At 34.3% G+C, this 20,261-nt stretch overlaps 1 protein-coding gene across 8 annotated transcripts in view; it reads left to right on the top strand.

Annotated features, from left to right (window-relative positions):
• Positions 1 to 20,261, top strand: part of Adgrv1 (adhesion G protein-coupled receptor V1) — a 545,344-nt gene that overhangs the window by 238,647 nt on the left and 286,436 nt on the right. For all 8 annotated transcript variants that reach the window (XM_078044879.1, XM_078044892.1, XM_078044896.1 and 5 more), the window contains 4 exons: positions 2,756 to 3,005; positions 3,590 to 3,729; positions 5,517 to 5,677; positions 13,326 to 13,426. In XM_078044879.1, the coding sequence (XP_077901005.1) occupies positions 2,756 to 3,005; positions 3,590 to 3,729; positions 5,517 to 5,677; positions 13,326 to 13,426 (652 nt within the window). The remainder of the gene's footprint in view (positions 1 to 2,755; positions 3,006 to 3,589; positions 3,730 to 5,516; positions 5,678 to 13,325; positions 13,427 to 20,261) is intronic.

The following is a 20,261-nucleotide window of genomic DNA, read 5'->3' on the forward strand; positions in this document are numbered from 1 at the left end:
CACAGTCCTGCTTTGTAACAACTCCCTTCCAACCTCACGGATCCTAGGTGTTCAGACTTTCATTCCACATGAGTGCCAGTGGGTGACAAGGTTAAGACAAAGAACCAGCACCCTTTTTCCCTGTACTCTTCCTTTAACCTTGCAAGGTGAGTCCCAGTGTTTGAGGTTTTTATTGAAAAATGAGCAAGGTATCAATAACTTCACAGGTGCCTCATTTCAGGAGGCTTCTTCTCTTTACCACTGCTCCTAGATGTCTATCTGAGACCAATGATTAGCAGTTCCTTCTTAGTACCTTTGATATATGTCTTTAATCCTGTCTTCAAAAATCTCTGACATGGATTGCTTATTTGTTTAAAGTAAGTTCCCACTCAAGCTACAGAATGTTTCTGTGTGTGTGTGTGTGTGTGTGTGTGTGTGTGTGTGTGTGTGTGTGAGAGAGAGAGAGAGAGAGAGAGAGAGAGAGAGAGAGAGAGAGAGAGAGATGGGTGGGGGAGGAATAAGATTTGGTATTTTAGAAACATCATGTTGAAGAGGTTGTTGAAATTAAAGAAGAGGGAAAGCAAGAAATAGAAAAACTAGGTGGTAATTCCAGAGACTTGTAAGGCTGAGGTAGGAGGATGGTAGGTTCCAGTCAAGCCTGGGCAACTTCATGAGACCTGTCTTAAAAAATAAAAAGAAATTAAAAGGAATGAAGGTATAACTCAGTGGTAGAGTGCCCCTGGGTTCAATCTCCAGTAGGAGGAAGGGAAGGATTGAAGCAAGGGGAAGACTACATAGGGGATAACTGTTGACTGAAGATGAATGTTCAAATTAATGGAACATAAAAAATGAGAGAGATCACTATTATTTTGTTTTGCTTAAGTAACTCCAAAGACAAAGAGAACCATAATTACTCATATCTATATATTGTCTTAAGCAATATCAAGAGCATCTGCTGAGAATAGAAGGTGTGGGAATTGAGCAAGGATAATGTCAAAAATGATGGAATTCAGAACAATCACCTGAAAACCAAATAAAACCAATGCCATGGATTGTTTATTGTTAATTCACTGTGACCACTGATTTGTTAATTCACTGTGACCACTGAGGTTGGTCACAGTGAATTAGTATAGGGGCCATTCAACATTAACAATTGATCAACATATTAATGTGCTCCCCACACTTAAGTCTAGATATGAAGTAGCTTATGGGATTGACCAAGATGAGTGCATTTGAAGGGCATCAATATAAAAGGTTAGGTGCCAAGAAGGGTTGGTTTTATTGAGGGTGGGGAGAGTCATTGTGATATAATTGTGATATAATGTTGGTTTGCCAAGATAGAAGAATCTATGGTAGTGTTGACTGGTCAGATTCTCAGTAGATTACAGGTCGAGGAGCCTAAAATGTGTCTGTGCAGCAATGGGGGTGGACTTCATTGGTCTTAGTTGCTTTGTGGCCTGGTCACGGGTTCTGTAGTGGCAGCTATTAAGTGGGGAGTCCCATTGATGATTTAGGAAGCTGAGTGGGGAGACTGTATTGGATTTTTGACAAGTTGTGTGGAGGCATGTGTGGCCCATGGAAATTGAAGTGTTTTCATAGAACACTAGACACTGGGACCTAGAGCTCTGAATAAATGATGGGTTAGGTATAGATAATTGAAGGTGCAGATTCAATTGTGGTCATTTAAGCTGTGGAAATTTTTTTTTTTTTTTAGAGAAGTGTATATAGTTAGAGGAAAAAGTTATTCTTTGCTCTTTCCTTTTGTTTCTCAAATCTTTCATTTAAAATTCTCTTCATTTACTAGCTTAGGGTGTCTTGGCAAGGTATCATTTAGATCAATGGTCTAATTATATATACTCTACATCTGTTGTGGTCCATGTAACTTAAACACTTAATGCATAAATCTTATACTAATGACCTGATGTTCTCTATAATTTTTAAGGCATGTTTCAGATCTGATTTATCTTTGTTTCTCTTCATTGTTTGCAATGATAATGGGTTCACAGGTTGCAACAGATTCTCTGGGTGACTGGTTACAAATCCAGATTCCTAGGATTGCCAACCCCCTCTTGTGAGTAAGATTTCTGAGTTAGTAAGTCTGAGTGTAAACTAGATAGCTCTATTTTAAGCCAAGTTCCAAGTGATTTCGACACATATTGAGGTTTGAAAGTAATTTCATTGCACACAGGATCTTATCATACCTAGGAGATCTTCAAATCTGAACTATTAAATGAATAAAGCCCACTCTTCAGAGCCGTTTTTCTTACCAAATGGTTATATTAGTTCAAATGCTCTTATGGGTTAGAAAGGCATGAGGTACCCTCTAGGTGAAACATGGCTCTTGATATAGCTAAGGTTTAAGATGTTCTTGAATCAAACAGTGCTTCAGTTTAGTGGGGGTACCCTTTTCTTACCTTGTTCCACCAATACTGATGTGACGAACACAGAAAAGTACATTTTACAGCCATAGATTGTATCTTGATATCCATTAACCAGCTTTAAAAAAACAAAAACAACAACAACAACACCAAAAAAAAAAAACCTTGTTTTAGGTTACAGGGAGGATTAGTCAAGAGGATGTGGAAAGTTTTGTGGAAAAGTTCATAACAGTTAACCATAAAGGAACTGAAAGCAAATTTTACCTAGTGCTCCTGGGCTGGTAATGTCATTGTTATGTATAAAGAGCAGAATCCCCAATGTAATGCATTTAAGTGGATATATGGTTGTAAATACTCGCCATTTTAGCAGAATCTTTTTTATTTATTTTTTCTTGCAGAAGCAAAACCATCCTTGACAGTTGCCCATACTTGTCAATACTGGCTCTTCACTGGTATCCTCAGCAAATCAATGGGCACAAGTTTGAAGGAAAGGAAGGGGATTATATTAGAATTCCAGAGAAGTTATTGGATGTCTCAGATGCACAAATAATGGCTGGGAAAAATTCATGTAAATTAGTCCAGTTTACAGAGTATAGCAGTCAGCAGTGGTTTATAACTGGTAACAATCTTCCTGCCCTGAAAAACAAGGTAATCTATCATTTTAAAAATTATGTTGTTAGAATCTCATGTTTTCTTTAGCAGACATCTGATCAGAATACATCTCTTTGATCAGAGTTTTGGCAGATGCTATATGTGGTGAATTAATATAAGAAGTCTTTCATGTTCATGAACCATTTATAGAATGTTTAGTTTCAAAATAGTTGGAAATGTCTCTTTCCTGTTTTATTGAGTTATTTTACTCAATATATGAGTTGTATAAGATATATATATATATATATATATACACACACACACACATACACACACATATGGAAAGTAACAAAATATAGCTTTCTCTAATATCCAATTGTATATCTCACTCTTGATAAAGTTGGCAAATTATAGTTAAAGTGAGTGCTATTAGCTAAATATCACTGAATGAATGAAGCAGAGGTAGAATGTGCATGATAGAAGACCAGTCAAATATCCTGCATTGATAAGTGAGCTCTCTATTAATACTGGAAGAAAACAGATAACTATTATGAAAATGAAATATAGTTTAGTATGCGAAATTCATTCTTAACATTGATTCGAAAATGTCATTGAATTTTCTATTCCTTTTGTTATTACAGGTATTGTCTTTGAGTGTGAAAGATCATAGTTCACAACTCCTGACTAACAACAATGAAGTCCTCTACAGGATTTATGCTGCTGAGCCTAGAATTGTTCCTCGGACATCTCTCTGTCTCCTTTGGAATCAGGCTACAGCAAGGTACTTATTAACAACTTTTGAAGATTAGAGTTTAGTCCTTCCACATACCAGCACCATTAAACCTATTTTTTTTTTGAACTGGATATAGAGGTGGCACTCAGTGACCTAACACCACAGAATAATCTCTACAATAAGACAGAGGAGCATACGGAATGGTCTAGCATCGTTCAGATGGCAAGCTCAGCCAAGTGATTTAACTGTGTGTAGCACATTATTTATTTATTTATTATTGCTCCTTTTGTAGGTTGTGACATGAGTCCTGCTCAATTCAGATAACTTTTCTGAAGTTATCAGCTAGTTTGCTGGAAAGGAAGGAAATTCATTATTTGTCTTCCTTTCACCTGGGCTTGTGGTTCAGGAGCTGACACTCTATGTTTAGAGGGAACAGCAGGATTTATAATTCTAGTCCAAACATGTTGGATATATTTTAGGATTAAAGCTAGGTATAGGAATGGGAAGAAAAGCAATTATTTCTTTTCTCTTGACCTAAGGTCACAAGTTTCTGAGTAGTTACTATCACTCAGATCTCAATCAATGGTGCAGGGCCAGGCAATGCTGGCCGAGAAGGTCTAGGATTGTGTATATTATTGAGTTTTAGCTACAAAAGCTAAAATTATAACTAAATTTAATGTCTTTGTTGGGCAACCGACTGTCTGCTAAAACAGCAAAATTTTGGTTAGTCTCTTTCTTTTTCTGTGAAAAAAACATTTTGAAGTGAAATTCCTATGCCTGAAGGCATATCTCAAACCTAATGCAGATGGTCCCTGGCTTAAGATGGTTCAACTTAGTATTCTTCTATTTTAGAATAGAGCAGAAGTGATATATATTCAGTAGAATTCATACTCAAATTTTGAATTTTGCTCTTTTTCCTTATGGATGGTATGTGGCATGATACTGTCTCAGGATGCTGAGCTGCAACACTAAGCCACGGCTCCTGGTCAGCTGCATGATTATGAGGGTGCACTGTGTAGCTAAGCTATGATATGCAGGAGGTTGTATAGGTTAAGTGTAGTTGTAGCTTGTAATACTGTAGACTTATGATGGGTTTATCAGGAGTTAACCCCATCATATGTCAAGGAGCATCATTACATAGTCTACAGTCCTCAATGTATAATTAGAAATGAAGGTTTCAAGCCCAAATGAAAAGTTTCAAGCTCAAATCCACAGTTGAGGTTATGAAGTTATATGTCCTTAGAAAAGTAATAGACTCAAGATGCATTAAAAGGGAAGGGAGCATAAACCTGTAATCTCTGGGAATGCAAAATGAGCCAAAATTTATAGAGTGAAGCATTTGAAGTACATTGGAAAACATATAATCGGCTCAAAATTTTTTTTAAAAAAAAAAGGTGAGGAAGGAATCTTAGAAAAGCATACAAGTAAACTATGTGGTTCAAAATACAAGAACTTGTGAAATCATATGGAAGGGCAAGAACTACACATATCATGGCTATGTTATCTCTTAGGATTTTAGAGTGATAGAGAAGAGTGGGTCTGTCTTACATTTATAGGCAGGGACTGGTATTACTGTTGGAAGACCAGCTTCTTTGGTACTGGGAATGCTGTGGCAGGTGTGGTTGTATTTAGACTGTTTCTTAAGATGTCTGGTGGAATTTGTTGGCTCACATCCTGGACAAGATGTTCCCTTTGGTGTTCCTTCTTCAAAACGTGGTCTGCTTAGGTCTTGAGTAAAGAACACTTAAGTTCAGCAAGTAATTTTTCTTCAAAAGACATTTCAACATCTTAAGTACTGATGAAAGAGGAATAGTGACTATTGTTTTTTGTTCCAGCTGGTTGTCTGACAGTCAGTTTTGCAAAGTGGTTGAGGACACTGCAGATTATGTGGAATGTGCCTGTTCACACATGTCCCTGTATGCTGCCTACGCCCAGACTGACAACTTGTCTTCATACAACGAAGCCTTTTTCTCTTCCGGATTTATATGTATATCAGGTCAGTGATAGTGTTTTCAAGTCAATAATTTTAAATAAGTGTAAGAATGAAGGTCTGTTTTTCCATAGTTTTTTTCCCCAAAAAACAATGTCAATTGATATTTAGAAAAAATATTTACTACACTTATTTCTGAGTTCAAATAGTATATATTTGGTTTACTTGTCTTTGTACTTTATATAAATGAAATTCTATAGTTCATTTTGGCTTTGACTTTTCCCATTCAATATTTTATCTGTGAAAACCATTCATGCTTTACATACATGGGTTGGTCATTTAAAAAATATTTTCCACATTTTTTATTGGTGTATCATAGTAGTACATGTTGATGGAGATATTTGTTGTTACATATTTGTTTGTGCACACAATTAAACAATATAACTTGACCAATATCACTCCCCAGCACTTTTCTCCTCCTTCCCTCCCTCTCTGCCACTCTAGGGTTCTTTAATATATGCAAGATATGAATATCATTAATCATTTCCTGTTGTTTTTTCTATTTGTTTTATTCATTAATTCACACAATAGATATTTATGGAGGGCCACTTATACTACAGTCAGAGTAAAAAGTATAGGACTTAGTCCCAACTCCTAAGGAATATATATAACACAGTATGAGAAGCTAGATAGTAAGAAAGGTTATAATTTGCTGGTTTAGAGGGCAGGTTCTGTGAGATAGAATTTCAGGATTATTTGAGATAATACAGTCAAAGAATTTTGTATTTGCAATAGTTAAAAAAAAAAAACAACAACCCTACCCTTTGGTTGATTTGTATTCTACAGCTTAACCATTTTAAATATGGCAAACACTGTATTAAAAAATCATCTATCATTATTACCCTATGTACATATAAAATTACACAATTGGTGGGATTCTACATCATGTATAACCAGAAGAATGTGAAATTATATTTCATTATACATGATGTGTCAAAGGACATACTGTCATATATAACTAATTAAAACAGAAATTATTTTAAAAGTCATCTATCATTTTCCATATCCAAGCCCCATTTTGGGCATTAATAGGAACTTAAATTGTATTAGTACCTGTCAAACTAATCAATAGAATTATTCTCACTTACTATATTAATATATGGTTGGAAGTCTGAGAATTCCTTACTGTATATTTCTGTCCCCCATCTTCAGCACTTCTGTGCCTTAATTTACTTTTTAAAAGCTCCACAACTCTTTCTGTGAACAATATGTTTATTCTACAGAGAACTAGATATAGGGTAATGGTTTAAAATACAAAACCTGAAGCCAGAATGTCTGGTTTCAAATACTTGATCTGCCATTAGTGAGTGTGAAACCTTGAGTAAATTACATAGTTTCCGCATACCTCAATATCCCCCCGATGATGTATGATTATAAATGATATCTACTTAATAAGGTGGGAAATATATTGAATCAGACATTTCTGATATTCTGCTTTGATGATGTTTTATCTGTAAATGTAATTGTCATTGAGTTTTTCTGGAGACAGATTCAAGCAATTAATTACTATTCTTAGTTCAGTTGCTAAAATATTTCCAATATAATTTGATTTTATATAGCTACAAATTTTCCTTAATGTATCTTAATTATGAACCTAATTTAGATTCAATAGCAAAAGTTAATAATTTCTTATTCTTTTTTTAGGGGGTTACCCCAGCCCTATTTTGTGTTTTATTTAGAGAAGATAAGGTCTCACTGAGTTGCTTAGCACCTTGCTGTTGCTGAGGCTGACTTTGAACTCATGATCTTCCTGCCTCAGCCTCCTGAGCCACTGGGATTATAGGCATGCCCACACTCAGCTAGTAATTTCTTATTCTTAGTAATGTCTTTCATAAATTTTATAATTTCTTACTTAATAGATTCTTCTTTGTCCACTATAATTCCAAAATAGGTAAGGAATTCTATTTTACTTTAATGCCAATGAATTTATAAAGCAAAGAAATTTCATAGGCTGATGAAATGAAATTGAAAGGTACAATATTGGAATAAAAATCCTGTCATTTTACATTTCTCCATAGATATAAAATTCAAGTGTTTTTATGACCCACAAAATTTTCTTGTTTTTTTTCAAATATTGATCATCAAAGCAAAGAGTTTTTAAAATTAAACAGAGAAAGTCATCCTGATTTTATGGAAACTAGCAGGACTATAACATTTTTCCTGGGAGAATTGTTAATAAATATTTCTTTTCTGTAGCTTACTCTAGAAAAGGCAATATAGATTTGCTGATGTATTTGACAATCAACAAACACCAAAGCATCAGTATCAGCATTTATTACTTTCAAGTTGGAATTAATTTCAGTAATTTGAAATTCTTAGTTTTTCCCCCTTGTCCATGACACATTGTTCTGTAATTTTCATAATCTGTCAGTAATGACACTTAAAGTCCTGTCTTTGTGCTTTAATTTTAGCTTCGCAAAGGGGTTTGTGGGAGGAGAAAGCCTATTCTCTGTTGGGCCCCAGGAACCAGAAAAGAGAATATTATGTCTTATCTATGCTATAATTTGGGTCAGGTCCTATTGAATATCCCTCTAAATTTGATAGTAATTAACTAATTCTTTTTATGAAATATAGTAATATATAGTTAGAAAGGAATTTAACCTTTCCTTGTTTTAATCACAGTAGAACAAAGTTAATCTATTTTGTAGCTGTATGCGAAAGCAGAACAACCAAAACAATCAATGTGTAAAGTAGGCACAGAGGCCAAAATGCTTAGCAATCCTCAGTTTAGAAAGATGAAAGAGGCATATACCAAGACTTAACCATTTACACAATGCCATAAACTTAAACGAGGGTCATTCCTTGAGGTGAGATGGATAGAAAGAGAGAATGAGAAAATGAATGCTGTGTGCCTTGAAATATAGCTTTATGGAACTTAGCCACAAAACAACATGGAAGAAATATAACTTAAAGCCAGCTTCCTATGATTATGCAATATGTTTTCATGTAATTATTCAGGAACTTCAGCATGGTTTGGGCACACATTACTATTTGGATGATAATGTCAAAAAACCTCCTTCATTGTGCCCTGCTTTGATAGTAAACTATCAAAGACAGACTTTGGATTGTGTGTGTCCTGATTTTAACATAAGCCCCATCCATAGTCTTATATTCTCAAAGAGAACCTACAGTATTTCATATTCCATGTTTTAACATCAGTGAATATGTGAGGTGATTTTGATGTGCTTGCAGTAAGTCTCCCATGTTTACAGTGGTTTTAAGCAGAGGCAGAGCTGGGCCAGGCCTCATATGTATTTAACTTTTATTTTGTTCTCTTAAGGTAGAGAAATTTTTTAATACAAATTAAAGCTTTCCTTTTTAATTTACTTAACTTTTTATAGGCTACTAAATATATTATGCTATATATAAATGCCAACACAGTTTCAAGTTCACTGCAAATAACTGTTTATAAAATGCTAAATATAAGGCTTATAGGTTGAGTAAATTAACACAACCCAAAGTCCTTTGAAGCAACATAATTTTTTGTTCAATGCTTATAAAAACTGCAAGAATATTCAGATTGCACTTTTTGTTTTACAAACTAAGATTATAAAAGTTTTTCCAAAAGAAAAAAATAACATTGCCAAATGTCACATATTTACTTCAAAATTGTTTTTAAAAATAAGATAAAATTTTCTAAAATTTTCTATTAAGTTCTTACAGAAACTAAAGTAGATACTATAAATGTGATGAGTAATATATCAAAACATCTTTATTCTATTAAATGGATAAAAAATATGCTTCGAATAGAAAAATAATATCCTTAAATAGAAAAAAAATATGCTTAGAGCTTAAAAAGACTACAGTTGAAGAAGTCAGAAAACATAGTTTTAATTCTGACATGGCATACAGATGTTTGGTTGTTACATTTGTATAGGATATTGTTTAGCATGACTTTGGCTGCAAATAATAGAAAACAACTAAAAGGTTAAAACAGATTTAAGGTTCCTGGTTTAATACCTTGATGGTGTCATTAGAAGCCCAGCCTCTTCTCATATTTCTGTTTTGCTTTCCCCCAAAACGTTTTTTTCCCCTGAGCCTTGTCCCTACATGGTCTTGAGTTGGTTGCAGTAGTGTAAGCATCACACTAACAATGTCCAGGCGTACCAACGGAGAACACTGTTTTTAAAGCAGTGAGATCTTCCCTGAAAGCCACCCACAATGTTTTCCTCTACATCTCTTTGACTGGAATTGTGTTGTGTCAACTTTCATAAGCCAGTCTTTTTATGGAGGAAAATACAGATAGATTTGTAGTGAAACAAGCTCTCAGAGAGCAGTGAGTATCTTTTTGAACATTGCCCAACCCAATCACTGACATACACTAGTTTTCATAGATATCTGTTAAATGAATAAATAAATATTCCTTTTAAATTTAATATTATAATTTTTAATACTTTTTTCTGAAATAGTACATATTCATATTCAAAATAGTTTAACACACTACTCTCCCTTAGAGCTTTCTGTGTTGGGTGAAAATGTTTTATACTGTCCAATACGGTAGCTCCTAGCTACAGGTTGTTGATGAGCCCTTGAAATATGTCTAACACAACTGAGAAGCTGAGTTTTTAAAATTTTTCATGAAAATTTAAATTTAAATAGTCATTTGTGACTAGTGGCTATTGTGTTAAACAGCACAGGTTTAACACCCTGATGATCTGGAGGTGGGTCTCCTTGACAACCTCATCCCTCTGGAATAAATCCTTTTCCTAATACACAGATGTATGTATTCCATGATGCTTCATACTATGTCCCTATTAGAAATCTTTTCAGGGTTGACTATTTCCTTTTCCAGACCTTAGCTTATTGGTAGCAGTAACAAAAGGCATTTTACTCATGGAAGAATTGCAGAAATATGGGAAGCAGTAGAGATGAGTAACGAAAAGTAGAAAGCATGACAGGTACTGCCAGCATTAAGTGGGGGAAAGAACAACTAACCTAAAAAGCTGATAACTTATTTAATAATAAAATAATTAGAATTGGGCTGTGTTTGGATTATTTGTAGAGAATGTCAAAATTCATAAATTGATAGATTAGTAGATGATAAATATTTTAACTAAAAATCTGTGGCAAAATATACTAATATTTATCATGTGATGGAATAAACTTCTGTTAAATGAAAAGTGTACCCCTTTTGTAAATGATGCTCAAGAACAGAGATGTTTTCTGGATATGCCAGTTTATATGCAAATATTAATATATTTATATACATGAAAACATTCAAATATTATATAGATAAATAAAATATTAAGTCAGGTGTGATAATAGGAAAAGATTAAAGGTAGTCTCTTGAGCTTTTCTTACCTAGATCAAACATTATCTATCTTATCATTAAGGGTAATTTATAATTTACCCTTATTAATTTTGAATCATGCAGCAAAGTCATTTGTGTCAAAGAACTAATTAAATGAATTAGTTCTTTTCCAAATGCATCGGGATATACTGCCAGGAAAAAAAATAAAGGAAAATTAGTGGGTTGCTTGCTTTTCTATATAATTGTGAAGAGATCAATTTTTAAAACCTATAAAGAGTACCTGGAGTTGTTATACTTTATTTTGTCTAAAAAGTTTTATCCATGTTTATAACATTTTATACATTGTGATTTGCCTAATTATATTAAGGAATTTTAACAGAAAAAAATCTATGTTTAAAAAAATTAACTTATAAGTTTAAAGTTTATATGCTAAATGTAGTTATTCAACTTCAGGTAAGAAAGTAAATATGTTATTTGCTTAAATTAGTATGCTAGTATATAGTGTTTTAGAAGCTTAAATTACTATATGGTTTTTAGAAACCTGGTATCTAAAGTATTTATTTTTTTAAAACTTATGTAGTTTAATATCCTGCCCAACAACAGCTAAGTTTCCTTAGTCTAGGACACAGGCTGCTTAAGGTTTGTAACAATATTCTTCTCTCCTAAATAAATAATGTAGCAAATAATCATGACATATTACAGTTAAGCCTAATAGAATCTAGCCTGATTCCCTGCCCCTGACTTTGGAGCTTGGTCTACCACCAGGTGTCATGTTAGCATTTTAATTGAAGCTCAGGATACTTGGTTAAACATTACTGAGCTTGTCCTATTTAATCCACTAAATTTGTATCATGAAAAGGGAATATGATGAGGAGCCAAATTTTTAGATAAAAAGTCTTGACTAATACAGAAACTTCCTTCTTGTGGGGCTCTTTGTCTACCTTACTGAAATATTTTTTACCTTATTGAAATATAAAAGTATATGGGAATATTTCCCCAAAAGGAGATCTGAGAGGCGTTTTTGAACATAAAATGTGTCACAAGACCCTATGTGGGCATTTTGCAGATGCCCAGTCCATTTGTACTAACATGTGATATACTCTGAAAGCTTGCTCATATAGCTTCAGAGAAGATAATGGAAGAAAACAAAATGTTAAATCAGAGATCTGTTTGCCAAGGAAGCATTGACATAATTAAGTGAAGTGCTGCATGCAAAGTATGTTGCAAAACACCATGGGAATGCCAATTGTTGCAATGCTTCAGTAATTCTTAGACAAAATAATCCTTTTGAGGACAAGGCTGGGGTAAAGGATTTAAGTGAAAAGCACATGGTTGCTATAGGCAGCACATTTAAATTTTAAAAGGCAGAAAATATTCTTAAAATATGTATGTATTCTGCTTTTAAAATCTAGCATTAAAAGAAAAATATGTGTCAACCTGCTGACAGTGGACATCATGAAGATAGACTCAGCCCCCTAAAACCTTACCCCTTGCCTCATTTGAATAGCTTCTCCTCAATAAAAGGGGTCAGCGCATGCGCTCTCTCGCCCCCCCTCCCTCCCTCCCTCTCTCTCTCTCTCTCTCTCTCTCTCTCTCTCTCTTTTCCTGTGGACCCTTAAGGTCAGATGAGCCGTCACAGCGACCCAATATAAAAGGGAAAAAATATGAGAATTGCAAAGATTGTAGATTAGTGCTGAAGTTCTAATCATCCTCTTGAAATAGTGTAAATAGGTGAATTCAAGTAGACTTAGAGATAATAAGAATAATTTTCTTCATACCACTTAGAAATTTAAATCTTTAAGTCAAAATTCATCCTGGGGATAGAACACATTTTTCCCCCTGGTTTTGGCATGCAATAGTGTAAAGTTGACTTTAAGGTTCACAATTACCTCTGGTGCAATTATATAACTGTTTCTAGTAGATTAAAAAAAAAAAAAGGTGGAGAGTAGGTGGAGAGTAATTGCCAAACCTGAGGTTTGGTAGTATCCTTCAAAATTTTATGCCTGAAAATCACCTCTCTAAACATCTCTATTTAGCCAAGCCACCCATTCTTAGAAAAAAGATTAGAATTTGATTACTTTTTTCTTAAACAGTAAAACTTGATGAATTTAAACATAGAAAACTAAATCCTTATTAAAATTAATATGCTTAATTCATTATTTCATCAGGGATGCAAACATGTAGATATTTGAAAATAAAGTCATTCTTTGGGCTTAACTGATATACACAAAGAATTTATACATCAGGTAAAATGTACTTTTTCCCAGGGGTGATGTGTTTTGCTATGAGCCATAGTAACAGATGATAGGTCTATGTGCTTAACTGTCCCAAAGATTTCCACTGTGATACTGTTTGCCTCTTCATGGATTACAAAACCACACATGGCCTCTTTTGTTTCCTCAGGTCTTTGCTTGGCGGTTCTTTCCCACATCTTCTGTGCCAGGTACTCCATGTTTGCAGCTAAACTTCTGACTCACATGATGGCAGCCAGCTTAGGTACACAGGTAGGAGAGCTCTGGCATGTCTGATTTATATGAGGTGTATGTTTCTTCTGTAATCCTTGGAGTGACTAAATACAGTGAATCTCAACTGAATTGAAATAAGCTCGTTTAGTTTTGCAGTAGAAGAGGATGAGGAAGGAGAGCAATATAAGGAAATGAGAAATTAAGGCCTAGAATGTATATTTTGTAAACTTCCCTCAAGGAGAAGTATCTTGATGTCACCTACAAGAAAATGACAAATATCTTATTGTCAACCAATATATTGATAACTTATATATGTTAATGTGAAGATATGTTGTTTAATCTGGTGGAATAAAACATAACTCTGTTATAAATTCTTCACCTAGAGGGTGTTAAGATGATATGTACTGGGACTAGGGGTATAACTCAGCAGTAGACCATGTTGTACACGGTTCTAGCTTTAATCCCCAGCACCATAAAAGAATAAACAAGATGATATACACTTTAAAACATCTGCATAAATAAATATTGTTTCATTTGACCTAAGAGAATACAGTTTGAAAAAACAAACTCATTTGAAAAATTGTTCCATTTCTCAAATTATTCATTTTTGTGCAATTTAAAGCATCAGATTGAAAGCACAGTTGAGGACAGAGAAGGCAGATCAAAAGATGAAATTAAATTCCTTTTCTATCCTTGAGTTACAGTGTAGGAAGTATATGTACATGTAAATAACTATAATTCAGTGTGATGTGGGAACACAGCTATTTGCAAACTACTCTGTGAATATCATGGATAAGGACTTAATCCATTCTGTGAAGGTCAAGACATCCACACAGGAGATGATATTTGAATTAGACTCAAATGAGTAACCAACTCATTCACACAGTTTACTGATAAGGGGAAAGAAAGGCATAGACATTTATAAAGACAAAGGGAAATAAACATAATCATTTGTATGAATCCAGCAGGTAAGAATATGCTATGTAACCCTCTTACTGAGAGAACTATTCAATAGTATATTTATTTATATATCAATACTATTTTATAAAATTAGGAACTCTCCTTGTGTGAATGGAGGACACTTCTGGAAGACAGACAAGGCTCTGATTTTTGACTGGGTGCTGGTTATACACAAGGCATCCAGTTTGGGGAAATGTGTTGTACTATTTACTGACAATTTGCTTACTGGTTTTTAGAATGCTAAAGTGTACTTTACTGAACTCTGAGCAGAGCCTGAAATTTGAAATGGAAAGTTATCTGGTACTTTGGCATTCTGTTGCCTTTTTGGATCCAATGACCTATTAATTTCATAACTTCATATTTCAGAGAACAATCAAGTGCTAGATTCCAAGTAGAGGGCCCCAGATTGTGTTTTTTAACATACCTGTGAACTATAGAAGACAGCAGCTAGGGGGCTTGCATTGAATTTGACAAGGCTATTTATATTGCCTCAGTAGCCTGTCTTAGCTCTCTGATCTTGCCTTCCTTCTTGGATGTAGGATCTTAGAAAACCCGCCTTCCATAATTAGAGTTTACTTGGCCTGTATTCACCACCCATTTTGGTGATGTTTTGGCAGCAGAATTTGTACAAGACTTAATTATAGCACTGCAGTATTATAGAAAATTCTTCGGTATTCTAGCAGACAAATTTGCTCATGTCTAGGGATGTGAAAGACCAGAGTTTATGTGTTGAGGCATTGCCTTCCGATTCACATTGTACTTAGAACTGATTTTAGAGAAAATAATTAGTTGAATGCATATTTTGAGCATATTTTTAGAATAGACAAAGCAATGTGACATGAAAAAAATCATATAATGTATGACTAGTGTTATGAAATAATTAAAAAATAATTTTCCTATTTTGTTTCTGGGAAACATTGGTATGTGATTGATAGAAAGTATTGTTTTCTTAGCATGCTTTACTTATCTCCTCTGATTTTTAAAAATACCCTCAAAGTTAAAAAGAATGATTATCTCCCTTAAAATATTTTTTATCTAAGGCTTTTAAAAAAAATCTTAGACCCTCCAAAATAAGAAATGAAGTTGATTGCAGGAACATAGGCTCCATTCTTTCTAATGTTAAAGTTGTTCACAACTCCAGTTATAATATCTTTCCAACAGGGATGTATAGTTTCAGCCTTAGAACTCTCATTTGGGACCCTCCATCAGAGTTATGTCAGTATCCTTAGAGTTTAAATTTACTGTAGAGAAGTATTCAAAAATACAGACTTGGTCTGTGGTTCTTGGTAAAAATCTTATGAAGCTGACTTCAAATGTCAGAGTTGCACCTATACTCTGTGGATAGGTCTGCCAAGATAATTTGGCTTCAAATATTTATTGCTGACCTAGGAATGAGCAGAATGGGTTTTGTGAGAAAGGAAAGAATGGAAATGTGGTCATCCTTGTCTTCCTTTTAGAATAATATGGTACAGTCTGTCCATGAAACAGGCAGAAAAATATGCTTACGTTTGGCTCTACACTTCTAGAATTATATAGAATATTATATACATTATTAACTATGTGTATTGTATGTTCATCTATACCTGGAGAAGAGTAGGTAATAATTCAAAGTTTATACTTGTTTTAAAAATCAAAAGATAAAGCTTAACTCAAGTTTGTCATTCTAACACCTTTGATTATCATTGACTAGAAAACACCAGCAGGTGGCAGTAGAAGTTTTTGTTTTGTTTTTGTGTTTGTTTTGTTTTCTGCAAATCTGATCAGTTTTTGACTTTATCAAAAACGGGCAGCACTGGGGTTCAGTATAAACTCAAGAGTACTCTCATAATATTACTTTGGCGGGGCTGAAGGATGTTTATCTGCCGAATAGCAAACACATTTATGGTTTCCTTCCTTTGTCTTTTTGTCCCCTTGATTCAGAAGTGAACTAGATGCATTAAGCAATGCAGTAATGTAAGAAAGCTTGTACACTATTGATTTTTATCTACCTTGCTACCACTTACCATCCGTATTTTAATTCAAAGGAATAAAATTATTTTCATCATTTTATTTATGATGTGATGCTCATTAAGAAGTATGCTATTGTTTATTGGAGAATGACACCATTAGAACTTGTGAAATTAGGATTGTATTACCATTAGTTTATCAAAATAGGTACTTTTTTTTCAATGCCAAGTCTTGTTTTTCTAAAGGAAATTTGTTTTCTTTCTAAAGGAAAATTGTCAAATAGCAAAAAATTGTGGGACAATTTACTTCCAAGTATGATGTGAACAATATCAAACAAACTTCCATGGCATTGGGTGATATTTCTGGGGAAAACATCTAATTATATCTTTGGGGTTTTGTGTCTTAGAATCACATGCCAACCCATGTGTCCTCTGATAAGGCTGGTAAACAACTAGGGCAAAGGACAAGTTTGCAGTTCAGGGTTCTCAGTTCTGGGGGTTCTATCAGGAAAAGCAATTCTCCAAATCTAAAAAAAGAAATGAAGTTTCCTCATAGAAAACATGATGATAAGATAGAACTATATTTACTTTGATTAATAATACTTAAAAGTGGGGAATGTTTGTTTTTCTCTCTCTGTTGTTAGTTTGGCTTAAGCACATTTTCTGAAACTGATTACTAAATTTGTCTAGCAAAAAAACTTATGTAAGTAAATATTATTACATTTACTGACAAGCTTGTACAGTGTCTGAACTCAGATGTCACTGTGAATATTTGAGAATTTGAAATACTTTTATTTTTTTGGCAGCAACTGGGTGTGCAAGAACTTTAGACACAAAGACCCACTCCTCAAAAAGGAAGAGAATTGCTCTAAGATTCATTGGACTGGCTGGGGTTGTGGCTCAGTGGTAGAGTACTTGCCTAGCATGTGTGAGGCACTGGGTTTGATTCTCTCAGCTCCACATATAAATAAATGAATAAAATAAAGGTTCATTAACATCTAAAAAAATATTTAAAAAAAAAAAGATTTATAAGACTATCCTCTGGAATTTAACAAAACTTGAGCTTTCATTTTTTCCTTTGTCTAATTTCTCATTCTGCAACATTTGAGGATGTTATTTTGTAATGGCCTGTGTCTCAGGAAAGATCCTGCTCAGACACCCCTGCTAGAAGATTCTCCTTTAATCGGGAGCTATGTCATTCTAGCTTTGGGAATCTAGCACCTGGGAATCTTTGAGAATCACTGACTGAAGCCAGAAGCCCTGTGTGACCTCCCATATGCCAGCTCCTTCTAGATGCCAGGGACTTGGTTTCTTCCCAAGCAGCTTACGCTCTTTTGTTGACATTGATAACTCAAAAAAGCCATTGTGTGGGGTTGGGGTTGTGGCTCAGTGGAAGAGTGCTTGGCTAGCAGGTGTGAGACACTGGGTTCAATTCTCAGTACCACATATAAATAAATTAATGGATAAAATAAAGGTCTATTGACAATTTTAAAAATATTTAACAAAAAACATTGTGTGCTTAGGGCCTGAAAACAAGTATCTGACTAGCTTATTTTTATCAATTGAAGTAGAGCAACAGGAAAGATTATATAATGTTCTTTAGTCAGAAGAGATTTGTCCTTAGTTAAAAGTTTTGGTTACTTACTTATTAACCACACTATCCTTTGTTATTTCTACTTTTGCTTCTGAAAAAGAAAAGTAATTAAGAGCTTAAGTACTAGTATCAACATTAGATCTTCTCTTTGAAGATGGGAACCAGGGAAGCAAAGTCATTATTCAATAGAAAATATCTGTATCTTAGTGCAGATATAAATGGATCAAGGAAGTATTTTCTTTTCTTTTTTTTTATTCTTTTGTGTGTGTCTTTTTTTTCTTTATTAGCTACACATGACAATGCAATGATCTTGATAATTCATACATTTTGAATCAAATGGGGTATAATTTCTCATTTTTCTGATTGTACAGGTTGCAGAATCACATTGATCATACACTCACCTATATACATACAACCATAATAATGTCTATTTTATTCTGCTGCCTTTCCTAAGCCCCCTCCCCTTCCCCTCCCCTCCCCTCCCATCACTTCTCTCTACCCAATCTAATGTGACACACTTTTTTTTTCTCCTCACAACATCATACATGTATTGTGTGTAACGATGAGGATCTCCTTCCATCTTCCATGCAAATCCCCTTCTCCCTCTTTTTCCCTCCCACCTCTCTTCCCTATTTAGTGGTAATCTTCTTATCATGCTTTTTCTCCCTAACCAAATTTGAGTCATTCCCATATATCAGAGAAGACATTTGGCATTTGTTTTATAGGGATTGGCTAACTTCACTTAGCATAATCCACTCTAATGCCATCCATTTCCTTGCAAATGCTATTATCTTGTTACTTTTTAGTGCTGAGTAATATTCCATTGTGTATAAATGCCACATTTTTTTATCCATTCATCTATTTAAGGGCATGTAGGTTGGTTCCACAGACTAGCTATTGTGAATTGTGCTTGCTATAAACATTGATGTGGCTGTGTCCCTGTAGTATTCTCTTTTTAGGTCTTTTGGGTATAGTCTGAGAAGGGGAATAGCTGGGTCAAATGCTGGTTCCATTCCCAGCTTTCCAAGGAATCTCCATACTGCTTTCCAAATTGGCTGCACCAATTCGCAGTCCCACCAGCAATGTACGAGTGTACCTTTTTCCCCCTGCATCCTCGACAACACTTATTGTTGTTTGACTTCATAATGGCTGCCATTCTTAATGGAGTGAGATGGTATCTTAGAGTAGTTTTAATTTGCATTTCTCTGATTGCTAGAGATGGTGAGCATTTTTTCATGTATTTGTTGATTGATTGTATGTCCTCTTCTGAGAAGTGTCTGTTCAGGTCCTGGGCCCATATGTTGATTGGGTTGTTTTTTTGTTGTTTAACTTTTTGAGTGCTTTGTATACTTTAGAGATTAGAGCTCTATCTGATATTTGAGGGGTAAAAATTTGTTCCCAGGATACTTCAATGTAGGCATTCAGTTAAAATTCAGATATTGAATGAGTGTGAGTGGGTTTCCAGATGCTGCTTTTTAAGAGATTAAATTAGTTCTCTTATGATCTATGAATACATCTGGTTGTTTTTATTACTGCTATTGTTATTCTTACTAAACCCCAAAACTCTCAACCTCTTTTCCTTTACTGTAATTTTTTATTCAAAAAAGTCCATTAATGTTCTATTCTCATTTAAAATGTCAAAAGTCATTAAATCTACTTGCAAACATTTATATTTCCCTTTTTTGCTGTGTTTTGATACTCTCTTTTTTTCCCTTTTTAAAATGTTTTGATCGATACATAATAGTTATAGGTAATTATTGGGTACAGAGTGATAATTTAATGTGAATACAATATGTATAGTGATCAGGTAACTAGCATTTCCATTTCTTCTCTTCTAGTTATTTTGAAACATGTAATAAAATAACCGTAGAGTAACCTATTATAGCACAGTAGGGTAACTATGGTTATTATAGTTACCCTACTGTGTTGTAATATACTAGAGCTACTCCTGCCCATCTAATTGCATTTTGGTACCTGTTACCCTACCTCTTCTTATCCCCCTTCCCCTCTTCCCTTCCCATCCTCTCATGATCACTATTCTGCACCTTCTACAAGTTCATCTCTTTGATACTCTTGGGGATGCTTTCTTCTGATGTTCAGGGACTTGAATAAGCAAACTAATATACAGTTCAGAGGACAGATGAGGCTTTTACTTTGGTCTTTCTTACAGCATGTCACACTTTATGGAATTCATCAACATTCTCATGGAACTTTATGGAACTTACCAGTATTATTTTGGACATAAAGTGAACCACTAGGAAAAAGCTAGGTAGCTTACCTGCCAAAAGAAATATCCTTTTCCCAAGTTCTTTCTTTCCTATAAAGTTTAGGAGTACCACTTTAATAGTAATGATTATGTAAGCCTTTTGTTCAT

Source organism: Ictidomys tridecemlineatus, chromosome 1, assembly GCF_052094955.1.
Source record: "Ictidomys tridecemlineatus isolate mIctTri1 chromosome 1, mIctTri1.hap1, whole genome shotgun sequence".
NCBI classification, from domain to species: Eukaryota; Metazoa; Chordata; class Mammalia; order Rodentia; family Sciuridae; genus Ictidomys; species Ictidomys tridecemlineatus.